The 16,205-nt window shown below is 52.2% G+C and overlaps 1 protein-coding gene and 1 long non-coding RNA gene across 2 annotated transcripts; both read right to left on the reverse strand.

Annotated features, from left to right (window-relative positions):
• Nucleotides 1-72: 72 nt before the first annotated feature.
• dlc (deltaC) lies at nt 73-13,262 on the reverse strand. Its single transcript, XM_037268116.1, has 10 exons — nt 12,916-13,262; nt 12,123-12,380; nt 11,990-12,050; nt 10,871-11,131; nt 9,876-10,067; nt 9,616-9,785; nt 5,610-5,841; nt 2,313-2,985; nt 1,635-1,737; nt 73-513 (listed from the first exon to the last, which is right to left on the reverse strand). The coding sequence occupies exons 1-10, from the start codon at nt 12,985-12,987 to the stop codon at nt 508-510; spliced, it is 2,028 nt and encodes a 675-aa protein (XP_037124011.1). The 5' UTR covers nt 12,988-13,262; the 3' UTR covers nt 73-507.
• On the reverse strand, nt 8,645-9,353 carry LOC119132669. Its single transcript, XR_005099923.1, has 2 exons — nt 9,017-9,353; nt 8,645-8,966 (listed from the first exon to the last, which is right to left on the reverse strand). It is a non-coding gene; the product is annotated as an uncharacterized LOC119132669 (long non-coding RNA).
• Nucleotides 13,263-16,205: the final 2,943 nt, after the last annotated feature.

A 16,205-nucleotide genomic window follows, 5' to 3' on the forward strand; every position in this document is an offset into this window, starting at 1 on the left:
TAAACAGGAAGTCAAACACACCCACGCGCCCGTCCGCCCGCCCGCCCGCACACACACACCGACACGCGTGCAGAGAGTTTGCTTTTGTCATTTATTTAGGAAAATAGATGAGGATTGCATTTGTTAAATAGGAACTATGTACACGTTGACGTAGAAATTAAATAAAACTGTACACACATTGCATGGTCTGAATTTAAGACCCGCCCACTGGCACCACAGACACCATTTTGGTATGAAAAGATAACCACGAAGGCAAAGTGGCATGTCGCGCGCACGTTTTGTCGATCGGCGACGCTCGGTCGTCGGCGGGCGCAGGTTAACGACACGCTCGGCAAGACGGAGGCCCGGATTGGAAAAGTGCAAAGGGTGCGCAACATTCAGTCTTTGGTTTCCTCGAGCTTTTTCTCTCTTGGCCGCAACGCGGCCGGCAAAAGCGAAGAAAGGAGGAAAAGCTTTCTTTCATTCCGTCGGCTTCTTCCAAAGAAAAATCCTTTGCCGCGCTGGAGGTCAAACCTGCGGAGGAAAAAGCAGACAAAGATGCCAGTGACTGACTTGATGCGGAAGGCCTGCCCATCATCTTCGCTGTGCGTGTGCGAGTCGTGAGTTGCGTTGAATTTGTTTTCAAGCACACAGTTGGAGGCCCTCGGTCACCCGTTGTGTACGAGCACCAGGAAACATTGGCCAAAAAACCTCTTTGGTCAAGTTTGTCTTACCTATCTTTAGCCATCTTTGGCCATCTTTAGGTGCAACGCTCGAGGTGTAAACCTTAAACGCTTCCGCTACTTTTGAAAATCTACTTTCAGTTTGTTGTCTGGTGTTTTTTGCAGTTGCATTGTATTGCATGAACAAAAGGAATTTTTTTTTTCATTTTTAGTTGTAGTGATTTTGTTTCTTTAACTCAGAGGTGTGTCATTGAAATGATCTATCGGTGGATGGATGGATGGATGGATGGATGGATGGATGGATGGATGGATGGATGGATGGATGGATGGATGGATGGATGGATGGTGGACGAATGATTGGATGGATGATGGATGAATGATTGGATGGATGGTGGATGAATGATTGGATGGATGGTGGATGAATGATTGGATGGATGGATGGATGGATGGATGGATGGATGGATGGATGGATGGATGGATGGATGGATGGTGGACGAATGATTGGATGGATGATGGATGAATGATTGGATGGATGGTGGATGAATGATTGGATGGATGGTGGATGAATGATTGGATGGATGGATGGATGGGTGGATGGTGGACGAATGATTGGATGGATGATGGATGAATGATTGGATGGATGGTGGATGAATGATTGGATGGATGGTGGATGAATGATTGGATGGATGGTGGATGGATGGATGGATGGATGGATGGATGGATGGATGGACACACAACCACACACACATTCGTACACATACATCCTTGAAAACCAACAAAGTCATCTCTTATTTGTCCCCCCCCGCCCCCAAATTGTGCAAAAGTCAGAGGTGAGTTTGCGTCTTGCTGGACCGCCACGTTGTTTCCTGTTTGAGTTGGAGAGGAGCCTGTTGAGTGCACACGGGTGCTGACTTGCGAGCCAGCGCCCTCCGTTCCTTCCTCCTCCCAAACGCCCAGCTTTTGTGTGTGTACCTCGGTGGCAAAGACGCAGTGTTCCATCTGCTCGGGCAGGGCCAGGACGGGCTGGTAGTGCACTTCTGCCAGCAAAGTTGCCGCCGCCTCCTCGCGCTCCACTCTAACAGAGCGACAGACAGACAGACAGACAGACAGAGCGACAGACAGACAGACAGACGGGCAAAGCGTTAGATTGCACAACACTGACACCTTCCTGACATTTCATGCCGAGTGACGAGAAAAAGGTACCCGAGCACATTGCCCCAAAAGTGAGGGAAGGAATACACAAAGAGTTTGGAAGCAAAAATATGCTGACAAAGCTGCCGAGGGTGGGCCGCATGAAGAATTTAGGCCACCCGTTACGTCTTAGAACAGCCGCTGCGCTGCGCTGCGCTGCGAACACAAAGTTGACGTTTCAAGGCAGGCAGCGTCGGCGACGTTGCAGAGGCGTGTCCGGCGGAACCGCCCCAGCCGGATGGGGATTTGACACCTGGCTCGCCCTCATGTTTTAGCAGCGTGATGGTTACGAAAGTGAAGCAAGCAAACACTGTTGGCAAACTTTTGTTGAACTGTTCCACTTCAAATGTTGTCGTTTGGAGTACACCCAACGTCTTTCTACAGTTAGCGTTCAAAACAAAAGATTCCATATTTGAAAGTAAAAAATTGGGGAAAACTTGTTTTTTGCCCCTTTCTTACCTGTCCAACTTGTTGCTAATTTGCTCCAGGGCCTGCTTGTAGTCAGTGGCCATTTTGTTTTTGAAGACAGTCCCGCGCCTGGCTCCGTCCCCGCTCAGCGCCACGTCCTTATTGGACACTTTGACGTGTCCCCTGTCCTCGGCCACCAATCGGTTGTTCACGGCCTCCAGGTTGTTCTTGACCGACGCCGAGGCGGCCGCCAGCTCCCTGCCGCGCCGCAGTTGGCGCGCGACAAAGACGGCGCCCGCCGCCAGGAGGCTCAGCGTCACGGCGGCCAGCGCGCAGGCGGCGGCCAGCGCGGCAGGGAAGGCGTCCTCGGAAGGCGGCGGCGGCAGCGGCCCGGCGGGCCAGAGCGCGTCCTCGCAGCGCGCCCCCATGAATCCCGGCGGACACTGGCACACGGGCCCCGAGAAGTGGGCAAAGCAGCGGCCGCCGTTGAGGCACGGAAAGCGGTCGCAGGGGCTGGAGCGCAAGGAGCAGTCCTTGCCGCCAAAGCCCAGCGCGCACGTGCACGTGAAGTCGGCCACGCCGTCGGCGCAGGTTCCCGCGTTGCGGCAAGGGTTGCTGGCGCAGTCGTCCACGTTGGTCTGGCAGCGGGGGCCAGCGAAACCTGCGCGGCAGCGGCACGCCGCCGCGCCCGCCTGGTCGGAGCCCGAGTCCACGCACTCGCCGCCTTGAGGCAAAAGAAAAAACACCTTGGCTTAGCGTGGCAGCCTACCATCGACACAATGGCTTCCAAAGCAGTTGGCCTGCCTTCCTTCCATCCAAATAATGGAAGAGAAAAAGCACGTCTGCATCCTAGCAGGGCAAAAGTGATACGAAAAGTGGAAATGGTTAGAGCACTGGCTGCTGATTGCTTTGCGTTGAGATATTCATGTCATCTGCACTCTCAAAAGCACATTCTAAACAAGACTTACGAAGCACATCAGCGTAGCTCCCTAACCTTAAAAAGGCCTTCCAAACAGCACGAGCACAGGTACGAATACCCATCCATATATAACCATCCGTATATATCCAAATATCCATGAAAACAAGTTCGTTTAGCACATTAGCCTTCGTGTTAGCTTAGAATGTTGGCCTTAACAAATATCTGCTTTTGCACTTTGGCCATCACAAACACATTCCAAACCTATTGGGCGATGATGGAAAAAACGGCCCCTGTAAGCAAGAACTTCACCATAGGTTGCCTTCGCATCTCATCCATCCTTCAACGCCACCACGTTAGCTTAGCATGTTGTCCCTCAAGAGAACATGTCAGACACGTTCATTGAGCACGTGATCCTTCGACACTGCCTTCAAAACACGTTAGCTTAGCGTGTTATCCGTTGACAACACCCCATGATATTGGAACAACTTTAACAAGCACTTTAACCAGAACAAGTAAGCAAAAGGAAGGAAAAAAATACCAGTGTGTTCCAAATTGAGTCATTTCCCTTGTTTTCCAAGGATATCAAAATACGACTTGACTAAAGGATGATGGAAAATAGCCCCCTCGCACCCTGAAATTGGGATTGCAATTGGATTTGCCTGCCTCCACGAGCACGCGCTTGAAATCAAAGCTTCCTGTGTGAAGACATAAAGACGACCCTTTTGTTTGCAAGAGATTGTTAAATGTGTCCAAAGTTACAAAACAGAATGAATGAATCACATTCAGCTATTCCAATAGCTTCACCACCACCACCACCACCACCGTCATACAACGGTATTCATTTGAAACGGGTACAAATACGCTAGGTTGAAAATGAAGTGCACCCGCAAATAGCATGCGATCACATTGCTATTGTATAGTTCACGCTCCACACGTAGCTTACTTTGTCGTCGTCGTCGTCGTAGAAGAGGAAAAAAGAAAAAGGCTTTTAAAAATCAAACCTTCGCGTCATATTTTGCAGTGAAGGAACTGAACTTGCAGTTAGAGTTACAAAGGTGGTTCTGGCAAAAGTGAGGCAGGCGTAAACCACAGTCGAAGATCGCGCCTCGTAACATTGCAGCGTGGCTGGGCCGGATGACGGACGGCAGCCTGGCGGCGGCGGCAGCGTGGCGGCAGCACTCGCTCCGACGGAATTGCGCTGCGGTGACATTCAACAAGGGCTTTTAATGAACCAATGAATGAATGAATGTCAGCAACAGGAAGCGGCCGCCACCGCCGCCACGCCTGTTTTGATGAAGCCTCTGTGGGCTTCTTGATCTGACCTCCGCGGTGAAAGGGAACAAAACTCGCTCCACCACCCGCTTGGCCTTTTGGACTTGACACTGACCCCATGCAAATCACTCCATGTTTTGTGTGCATGCATGCCACAAAATGTTTGGTCCAGGGCGCGAAAAGGCCGGACGAGCTGGTTGAGAGCAATTATTGCTCGTCCGGCCGAGAAAGCCACTCCAACACCATGCTCTTGTAGAAAGAGATTCAACCGAGCCCGGGAATAAGGACCAAGCGCTTTCCTTTCAACACTGGCTCAGAGGCGCCGTGATGGCAGCGCGTCCAAGCTAGGCTAAAGTCAGCTACGCTGTCCATTGACCATCTGAGAGACTGCCAGAGGAGGATGGCTGGCTCACTTGTCCTGGCCCATATAGAGCCGCTTTGATTCCAAGGCGTTCCAGGCTGGCCAATAGTGGAGGTCCGCTACATATGAATCCATTTAGAACTGAACAAAAGTCCAGGAATCAATGCAACGCCTCTCGGTTAGCGTGTTTACTCTGCTTGTGCTCGTAAACACGCCGCTGGCCGGGGTCCACGTTTGTGTGGCGGCGGCGGAGGCGGCCTTTCTTGTTTGCTGCTTGTCAGGCGGGAACGTTTTGGAGATTGAGGATAAGATGAACGCGCCCGAGGGGAGATAACCATCGGCTAATGCGGCCATTTCACGCTCTTGTTTGGGCCGCGCTGGCGCCGTCCGTCACTTCCTGATTAGCCACCGCTGCAGTCGTCGTCTTTTTTTAGCTTTAGCTGCAAGTCAGCTGTGTTTTGGCTGCGCTTTAGCCACAGTGCCGCCGAGCCCTCCGGCAACAATTCTTCCAAAAGAGAGACTAGCAAAAATGACAAGAGCGGCGCTAATGTTAGCAACATCCTTGTTTCCTGCACAGTGTGTGTGTGGGGGGGGGTTAGGGGTACAATCCATTTGGCCCCCCCCGGAATCCTGGATCCAAATCTACACTCAAGATATTCGAAAGCGGAATCGTTACATCGTCATACATCGGCGTCAATATTCGGAGTCTACTTTTGTCCGCTTAAGAGTCTTTTTTCACCATCCGACAAGCTCGAGACTAATGTTGGCCTAGCTTAGTGTGGCGCAATTGAGTTACCGTTAGCACAGGGGTTGCTGCTGCAGCGGTTGGCCTTCATCTCACAGTTGGAGCCGGCGTACCCCGGCGGGCAGCGGCAGGTGTAGCTGCCACCGCCTCCCGACGTGGCCGCCTCGCACACGCCGCGGTTGAAGCACGGCTCGTCGGCGCACGTCAGGAGGCCGCCGCCGGCGCCGCAATCAGGGCCGGAGAAGCCCCGAGGACACACGCACACGTAGCCGTCCGACAAATTCTGAAAGCAAACCAAGAAAAACACTCACTTTTAGCACCAGCAAAAGCAAACACTGTGCTGGGCGCTAAAAAGAGCCACTGTTTCAAAAAGGATACAACCAATTGAAAGGAAAATGGACTCAGATGAGCACATTTCAATTCTTGCCATTCAAAAGGAAAACAATGCTCTTACATGATGTTTTGGACACTTTTGATGGCAAAAATGTGTCTGTGTGTCCCAAACCAAATCCCTTTTTTTTTTTTTCTTTGGTGACTTCCAAATGTTTGGCCAACTGTCTTTGGCTGGATGGAAGCTCATTATGTCAGCGGCATCTGTGATCTCAGGTGCCCAGATGAGGCAGCCATTTTGCTTTCAGACAGCAAAACGGATGTATTGATGATGTCTTTGGGGGTTGGAGAGCAAGGCGCTATCGGGGGCCGCACTTGACGACTCCATGCCGCCGTCCGCCAACCTAACGTAAAGCACGCGCTGAGAACAGCCAAAACATAACAGCGCTGGTCGGCAACCCAAGATGGCTGCCCTCTGGCGACCCAAGATGGCTGCCCTCTGGCGACCCAAGATGGCTGCCCCCCGGCTTCAGCTGCCTACACGTTTTCATTTTGCTCTTTAAAGTTGGATGTTGTGCGCTTTAACGCGCTTCCAGACAGACATCTAGACTGTCAAAAATGGATCAAAACACAAAGAATGCATTTCAGGATAAGAAAAATGGAGAGGAATTTTCAATTTCATTTATTTGGGCTTAAATGTTCCTACGTTGAAAGATGTTGGCTTTTTTTGGACTCATCATGTTGGAACGCTGCTGAGTCAGCCGAAAGAGTTTTGGGGACCGGCGACCAATCTGCCTGCTCTTCATCCACTCAATTGTACAAGGCCCGGTCTCGCCTTTTCCAAAAGACAATGCCGTCCGTGTGTGTGTGGCCGTGTGTGTGTGTGTGTGTGTGTGTGTATGGAATGGAAAGCAGGCTGGCGCTATTCAGCGCTTTTTGGGTGGACATAGATTTGTTTTGATCTTTGTGATTCTACGAGACACGGGCTGGGCTATGTGAAATGTTACCTTTACAGAATCAATGGGTTGCAATGGCATCCTATCCTATTGTAAAGCACCAGTTGGCTATCGTAGAGGGCCATAAAAACAAAAATTGATTGATTGATTGATTGATTGATTGATTGATTGTTTGATTGATTGAAGATGACAGGAGTGTGGGCACGTTCTAACGCAAGGCGACCCTAACGTGTCGTTGTTGCAGCACTGACTTTGCTCTCCCCAAAAGATAGCCAGTAGAAAGCCACGCTGGACTCAAAACATTGTCAAAACGCCCGACCGCATATATATATATATATATATATATATATATATATATATATATATATATATATATATATATGTGTGTGTGTATATACTTCAGAACACACACACATATACACACACACACACACACAAACATACATATATACACACACACACACACACTCACATATACACACATAGACGTACATACACACACACATATGTACATATATATATATATATATATATGCTTCTTCCTAAATGATAAAAATATTCCTTTAAAAAAAATGCATTTTGTCTTTACTTGTGTGTTCTTTGACAACTATGTTTGATGATGGCAAACATTAAAGTGTGCCAAACATGCAAACAAACAAGACTTTAGACGATACAGCCCTGTGCCAGCAAGTTGACTCGTGACTGGTTCAGTGTTTATCAAGATAGACCCAGTTTTGGACCCCCCCCCCCCCATTCACCGGTCTACATGTAGTCTGGCATTGACTGGTGACGGATCCATTGTTTGTGTAGACGCATGTCCCGGGACGTCAACTGTGGCAACCGGTCCACGGTTTATCTCCGCATGCCCTGACAGGGAGTTGCTGTTGTTGAAAGGGCCTCCATCCGGCCAGTGCAGTTTTGGGTCGGCATCTTCAACAGCGTGTCCTGGCAAATTTGCGCCTGCAAGCGAGGTCATCCTTGAGCGTGGGCGCCCACGTCTTCAGCTGCCGTCCCGCGCGCCCCGGCCAGGTTGAAGGAAGGAGGATCCAGGTGAAGCGTACCGGGGGACCGGCGGAGCTGGCCAGGATGCGCCGGAAGCGGTCGCTGTCCAAGACTTGCGCTTTCCTTAGGTCTGCTTTTGTGGCAGGCACTGCAGATGGGCGCTCGGTGGGCCGCTCGGGTGCCTGGGTCCTCAGGGCGGCAACGATGCAAGAGAGTAGCAGAAGAAGCGGCGCGAGTCGGCACCACTGGCGGAGGGTTGCAGACGGGACGCAGCCAGGTGGGTCCTTTTGAACACTTTGAGTTTCCTCCGTGCGGTGTTTCAGGTGGTGGGCATCACTTCATTCTGGGCGGAGCCTTGCCTGTGTCCTCGGGGAGAGGCGGCGGCGGCGGGAGACCTCGACGCAGGGGACTTCGCGGTGGCCAACGTCCAAGAAGAGAACAAAGTCAGCATAGGCGGCCGGCAGGCGGGCCGGCGGACAGTTGCTGACGGTGGTCAAGGTGGCATCAGTGAAGGATTGCCGCGAGGCCGGCTGGCCGGCCCGCCGGCCTGCCTGCCTGCCTGCCTGCCTGCCTGCCGGCTGGCCGTCTATCGTCATCCGAGACTTGCCGTTTCCTGACCTCATCAATCATCGTTGGGGGGGAGCCTTTCCTCAAGGAGATCTCGCAGCGGTCAATCATACTTGACGATTCTTTGGAGTGCGACGACTCGGCAAAGGGGCGGCACAGATGGACAATGGGCTGGCCCCGTCCCGTCCCGTAACAGCTGGCAGTAGCCTGGAGTGGGTTGCCTGCTCTGGTGTTTGTCTGCATGTGGCCTGATATCGAGCGGCGACCATTCTATCGTTTGTCGATACGTAAGCCGACATAGACTGGCCAAAGCGCGGCAAAGCAGCATCATCGTAAAAACGATGAGTAATATTAATTTTGACTTGTTCTGACAAATGCGCACACGAGTTCATCCACGGAGCTTGCTAGCTAGCTAGCTAGCACTCATCTAAAAATGGGGGACCGCTTGTAAACAAGCAAGGCAAGTGGAAATTGCTTATTTTGGCAACATTTTGGGAAGGCCATGTGTAGAAAAATATCAGGTGCAAGATGTGTTTTGCAAAACGTTCAATGTCTATGTTATGTCTTATGTTTGTTCTATGGCAATCCAAAATCAAATAAGACTGATTTTTTTTCATTCTTATTATTCCAAATGCAGTAGTGGCCGGTCGACTACCCACTTACTACAGTTGAAAATGTGACGATGATGGATGGAGAAATAAGAGGTATTGAAGTCACAGTATCCATTGACAAAAATATTCCGCGAAAACCCTTTTTCTCAGTATGACTGCTGTGCTAGATGGCGAAGGGAGGGATGGAGGGAGCGCTACATGACAAATTTCCATCATAGGTGTCATTTGGGAGACCTAGGTGCCAGATTATAGTGCTATATGAACAAAACAAATCAAGGGTTACCAATGCACTATGTTTGTTTTGACAAGGAAACTTGAATGTATTCATTTGCACTCTTTTTTTGTTTTGAAATAACTAATTTGATACATTTGCTTTGGTCGGAGTGGAACTTACATTCTGACAGTGTTAAAAGTTATTTGATTTGATTCAATATTTTCTCGTTTTGTACCAAAAAACAAGTGCTTCTTTGAATTATCGATTATTACCAAAATAATGAGGGTCAACGGTCTACGCTCTGTGGCTGGCCGAAGGATATTTAGGACGGAAGGACTGGCGAGCGGGCTAGGCGGACGCGGGCCGGTTGGGCTCACCTTGCAGCTGCCTCCGTTCCTGCAGGGGGCGCTGTCGCACAGGTCGTTCTTGATCTCGCAGTTGTTCCCGCTGAATCCTGGCCTGCAGGCGCAGGTGTAGCTACCCTGCCCGGTGTTGGTGCACGAGGCGCCGTTGCGGCACGGCTTGTGGTTGGTGCAGTAGTTGAGGTCTGCGGGCGGCAAAAAAAGCCCGTCGCTCAGGCGGGCCCGACGGCGACCGGCCGGCCGGACGGCCGGCGGGGCTTTGCACCGGCACTCACCCTGGTCGCAGTAGAGTCCGCCCCAGCCCTCTTTGCAGTCGCACTGCCACGGCTGCCGGCAGGTCCCGTGCAGGCATCCGGGGTGGCGCGCGCACTGGTCGCAGCGCTCGCCCTGCCAGCCCTGACGACACGCGCACTCGCCGGGGGCCTCGCAGAAGCCGTGCTCGGCGCTGCAGCCGGAAGCGCAGATGGCTGGAGGCGAGGAAGGAAGGAAGGAAGGAAGGAAAGATGGATGGATGGATGGATGGATGGATGGATGGATGGATGGATGGATGGATGGATGGATGGATGGATGGATGGATGGATGGATGGATGGATGGATGGATGGATGGATGGATGGATGGATGGATGGATGGATGGATGGGAGGGGGGTGGGAGGGAGCAAAGATGCCAGCAAGTCAGCCAGGGCGTGTGAAAAAAAAAAACAAGGTCCAAACTATTGCTGGAACGTGCGCACACACAAGCACATGACCTCACGTGCACAAACGCACACCAGTACACTTACACACAAGTGTGCACACACAACCTCACTTACACAAACATGCACATGTATAATACTGTATATACTTGCACCCTCATATATAATAACACGCACCCACAAACACCGCAGAGCACCTTTGCATGAACACGTACAGTACAAAGTACAAACAGATATACACAAACACATTACCAGGCACTAACGACACGACCACGCACACACACGACATGCACTTGCATGCAGGTGGTCTACGCAACAAAAGTGACACGTGCCGTCTCTTTTCATGCCCACATTAAGCACGGCACCGGGGGGGGGGGGCAATTGTGAGTGTGTGTGGGGGGGGGCGGCATTGTTGGGCTCAGAACAGGCGGCCTTCTCACACACACACACACACACACACACACACACACACACACACAAATACAATTGGAAAAAAGTTGGAGAAAAGGAAGCGAGGGAAGCAAAGGAGAGAATGGCCAAAGCTGGGAAAAGAAGTCAAAGTGAGCGGCGGACTCACGCCGAGCGCAGTACTGGCCCGCCCAGCCGTCCAGGCACTGGCGCTGGCCGTCGCGCCGGCAGGTGTAGTGTCCGAAGGTGTCGTTTCGGGGCCGGCAGAAGGCAGCGCAGGCGTCGCCGTGATAGTGCTGGTCGCACACGGCGCGGTACGCGTAATGCACACGGCTGCCGCGCTCGCCAAAGTGGACGTCCTGTAACCAATCCTCGCCTACACGCAGCTGCCGCCGTGACGCCAGGCGGCTGATCAGGTTGTTCTGGTTCTCTGAGGCAACAGAAAAAGGGGGGCACACGCAGCCAAGGAGTCAACTTTGAGGACTTCAAGACAAGCGGACCGAGGCACGAGTTAACTGAGCTCCGTTCTTGGGCCTCGTTCACGAGGAATCCCAAATAAGGTGCACAGTACATGTCCGCCCGGTCGCCATTTGTGGATTTGGGGGGAGGGGAGCCAGGCCCCCGTTGTCTGATGAAAAGGCACCTACATTGGTGCTCAGTGGACCATCTCGAGGCTCTAGTGAGGAGCCTTCGTGTTGTCTAATGCAAAAGTGGTGCTTTGCCGCCACCCTGTGGCATCTACAGGCAACCGCAAGGCGCTATGGAGAGACTTATAGAACGGTTGCTCGTGGGAGATTGAGGCACAAGACAACCTGACAGCTGCTTGAGGCCGCCTCAAAAAGCTTGAGGCACTAAACTTATACGTACAGCCAAGGCCACTTGAGGGGGTGCATGGTGACGACCTAAGTCAGGTCATTGAGGCACAACCTCAACCGGTGGCCCTTGCACAGAAGCCAAATTCAAAATGATGCAGCAAATTGTTCTCCAGAAAACACCCTGAACACGCTTGCCATAAAATTCTGTTCCACTTTCTCCAACTCCAGGTGCTGTTTTAGGCCCCAGACAACAAGATGCAGCCAAAAAAAAAGGGTTCGATAGCACTGCAATGCCGATTGATGCCACAAGATGGTGCCACAGGGTTCATTTGGTTGAAGCGCAGCTCTTTGGGTTCCAATGGGGAATGACTTCAAAGATGGGGGGGCATGAGCTGCAATTGGTGAATATGCGACTTTGAGTGCGGGAAGGCGCCGCTCGGTGTAGAAACGGAGGTACTGCAACAGAGTTGTACCTGCGGAGTCGAGTTCGGAAGACTCGGCAGTCCAGGCCTCCAAGATCAAAGAGAAAGTTCCCTGGAGGAAAGCAAAAGGTCCATGAACAAAGCAAAGCAGTGGATGGTGGGGGGTCGGCGGGGGCCTACTTACAGGCCACTTGAAGTGGAAGGGCACCCGAAGGGGATCGCTCCCGCCGATGGAGCCCGGGTCAGTGGCCAGGATCTCGGTGAGCGCGGTCCCGTACGTGCAGGGCGGCTTGGGGTCGATGACGTCCTGTGCATGCTTGAGGCACACCCGGAAGAAGAGGTGGCACACGCGCGACGGCGTTCGGCACAGCGGCGCGCTCGTGCCCGTGCCCGTGCGCGTCAGCGACTCGATCTTCAGTTCGAACACGCCGGACGACTCCGTCTGCAGGTTGACATGCACCATCCATGACGTCATTGGGACAAAAACGAGGGCACGGACGCGACCCAAAGAGACAAAATGGGGCTCAATCACGGCAATGCAAACACACAAAAACGGTCGATTCGATCTTGGAAAAAAGTTACAATCTAAAATGTCGTTCAAAATAGAAAGGGAGTCGACGTTCAAACAATAAAAATGATCATTAATATTACTGCTGCGAGACAGCAATTACGTCAAGACGTTGAAGACATTCAGCTCTTGCTTTTTCTTTCGTGATGTTATCTAACTTCGCGGAAAACGCGCACACACGACAATAAGTAACAAGCCACATACACGTTCAACAAGTCTGAATTCACGAATGACTCGTGAAGGAATTAAAAAAAGAAAGTCAAAGGTCGCGCGCGCATGTGTGTGCGTAAAAGCGCTCGAGGGCGTCGGAGGAGAGTCGAGTCAAGAAGTCAACACGAGTCAAGTCAGGGCGACGAAGCGAAAGTAGACAAGTGGAGTCGATTCGAGCAAAGTAAAGCAAAGTACTGACGGTGAGCGCTCGCATTAGGATGACGAGTAGAGCGGCCAGCAGGCAGCGCGCCATGGCGCCTCCGAGCTGCATCCAGAAGTTACCAACACGAAAGTCCAAAACGTGCGTAGCACAGCGACGGCAGCCAGCCAGCCAGGCAGGAAGACAGGCAGGCAGGCAGGCAGGCAGGCAGGTAGGTAGGTAGGTAGGTAGGTAGGTAGGTAGGTAGGCAGCCGCGCTCTCAACGACAGTGAAAGAGACGAGCGCGAGCGCAGCGGCAGTGGCAGCGCCAGGTAGGAAGGTTGAAAACTGAAGACTGGAGCGCCGGCCCGGAGGGACTTTTTTTTTTATATAGCAGTGGGGCAGTGTGTGTGGGGGTGGGGGTAGGAGGAGGAGGAGGAGGAGGAGGAGGAGGAGGAGGAAGGAAGACAGTGGGGTGGGGAAAGGGCCGAGAGGGAAGCGGGAGGGAGGGCGCGTCCACTGCAAGAAATGTCGCTCGCTCGCTCGCCCGAAGGCTAAAAAGAATGTTTGTCAAACCGAAAGTGCTTTCTGGTTAATCAATTGCCGGCGGGACGCAACGTCACTTCCGGCACAACACAACAACACGGCTGCACTGTAAAGTTATTCGGAACAAGTTGGCACACAGAAACGTGGAGCTGGACGTGCTGATGTCACTTCCATGTATGGGCATAGCCACGTGACATCTATCTTTGCACTTGCGAGCTCCATCAACACACTGGACAACTTCTCCATCTATTCGTGCACGTAACGCGTACGACTCGACGTGACGCACATGCACGTGCACATGCACATGCACATCATCGAGTGAAACCTACAGTGGACGCCATGACGTCGACGACGGTGTGCACATTTTAGGGGCGGGCGGGCAAAAGGACTGACGTCACAGCCGAAGAGCGCTGGCACCTGACTGGCCGCGCCCCACTTTTTTTCGCACTAATGAGGGCAGCGCGTGCCTCGAATACTACCAGACACGCACCAGGCACGCTCCCGCGTCAGTGTGTGAGTGCGTGTGCGTTCTCGACACGTTCACGCATAGTAAACAAACCTAATCCACAAGAATCCATTTGAAAGCTCCCCTTGAAGACGCGGGTGCACGCCGCATCAGGAAGCGCGCCCGCCCAGGGCAAAATGTAGGCATATTCGATCGCGCGCCATCTGCCCATTGATCACCCGAGCCCATCCTACCCCCCGACGGGTGCCCCCCCCGACGGGTGCCCCCCCCCCCCTTCGCCCCTCTTGCCACGCGCCCTTTTGTTCGCGTGTGAGCAAGTGGCTCGCGTGAAGGAAGGTGTCAACTCCACCAAGGCAAGCGGCGTCCATGCGTAAGTGTGAAGGCCTCGTGTCGCTTTGAGGAAGGGCGTGCGGGAGGGTGCGCCCCGCTCCCATTATTCCCACCTTTTCCTCCCGGCGGGGTGCCGTGGGAACGTCTGCTGAGGTGCGACCACGCGTGACGAGTCATAAATGTCAGGTGCGAAATCGACACCCGCACGCGGGGACCAACAAACGCACGGCAATCATTTTTTTGTTGGTAATCTTGTCTGTCAATCAAGAGCAGGCGAAGAAAGACAACAAGCGCTGGTGAACTTGTCAACTCAACTAAGTGTTGACATTACGACGCGACGCTTTTTGAAAGGTGCACGGTTGGCATTAGTGGCCATTGAAATGTAAACGCGCGCCAAACTTGACACCTAGCTCATTTGGCTCTATTCAAATTCAAACGTCAAACGTGCTGAAAGCGCAAGTAGTAGGTCATTTTCCATCGCAAACTTAACACTTGATTTGCTCAAATGGACAACGAAGTAGAGCGAAATGGGACCAAATGTTGATACCTTACTTGCCTTGCCGGTGCCAGAGGACGGATCGTCGTGAGGAGGACGACGGAGAACGAGGCGAAGAGAGAGGAGAGCGGGATGCGTGTCGCGAGGGAAGAAACCCTGCTTGCTGCCGCCGCCGCCGAGGGAGCCCAACGCATGCGTGCGTGCCTGTGTGGGACAAGGACGAACGACGCGCGCCGCTGAAAGGACAAAAGAACGGGACTTGGACTTTTGCAAACGGGCTTGACATCGCACTGAGTTGAGCACCCGAAGATGTTGGGTTTGGAAAATAGCAAAACCATTTGAAAGACTCAAGCAAATTGCTAAGTGTGAAAGCGTGTAGGTGTCACTTTTTTTTCTGTCGCTACAGTTTGTCACCAGCATGACAAGTGTGTGCGTGTGGGAGGGATGGAGGAGGGTCAAATGGTCCTCAGTCATAAAGCATATGCCAGTGTTCCCGTGTTCACACGCTTAACACGCACCAAGGATCACAATCAAGCGATCAAGTGGCAGCGAGGCTTCTCTTCCAAACTTCTGAAAAGCTCCAAATGGCTTCAACTGCTCGTCGAGCCGAGAATGAGCTTTGAAATGTCCGCACGCGTTCTCACGCAGCAATTGGGATGCTCGGTGAGAATCTTGACGATCCCCCCCAGCTGGAGAACAGGCCATGCAAACGTGTCGGTCGACTCCAGAAAGGTACGGTGACGATGAGCAAATCTGTCGTTGGCTAAATGCTAAAAACATCGCACTTTACACGCACGAGCTGATTTTTTTTTTTTTTTTTGGAGCGCATGCATGAGTGCAAAAACAAAATGCAAGTGTTTCGTTTAGCACTTGGCCAACATTCAAAAAAAAAAAACCCGGAGGCATTGTTTATTTGTATTTTTTTACGTCTCCCTTGATCATAATATAGGTCCGCACGTCCGCAAGTCAACGAGTTTGCCATTGAAAAAGGATGATTGGCAGCTGCACACTTGCGTCCATTTCCTTTGGACACGCAAAAATCGAACGTGACGCTCCTTGTCCAACTTGAGCAAAAGCAGAAAGCCGTGTCGTGACATCATCGCTTACGAGCTGAACGCAGCCAGACGATCAAAGCGCTTCGACATTCTTTCGCCTTTAACGACATTCTTCGCACCAAACTACACGGCTGTAAAAGAAGCACAAGCGCAACTCCTACGGTGCCGCCGCGCGAGAATAGCGGCTGACAAAACCTGACAACCCGAAGAGCCAGCGGGACGTACGTACGCACGCCTTGGCTCCCGCGGGATTCCGGGTCAGGCTGCGCCATCCTGCCTGACCGCAAATCTGCAACGCCTTGTGCCACTGCAAATTGAGAACAGAAGGGACCCAATGACCATGAAATGGAACACATTTGGACAAAAGAAGATTCAGCAAATGTGGACATGAGGCTTCTGGCCAGACTTGACCAAACGAGAACATCAAAAGTTCCCACGCAAAAAAAATGACCTTGGA

This window comes from Syngnathus acus, chromosome 13 (genome assembly GCF_901709675.1).
Source record: "Syngnathus acus chromosome 13, fSynAcu1.2, whole genome shotgun sequence".
In the NCBI taxonomy this organism is placed as follows: Eukaryota; Metazoa; Chordata; class Actinopteri; order Syngnathiformes; family Syngnathidae; genus Syngnathus; species Syngnathus acus.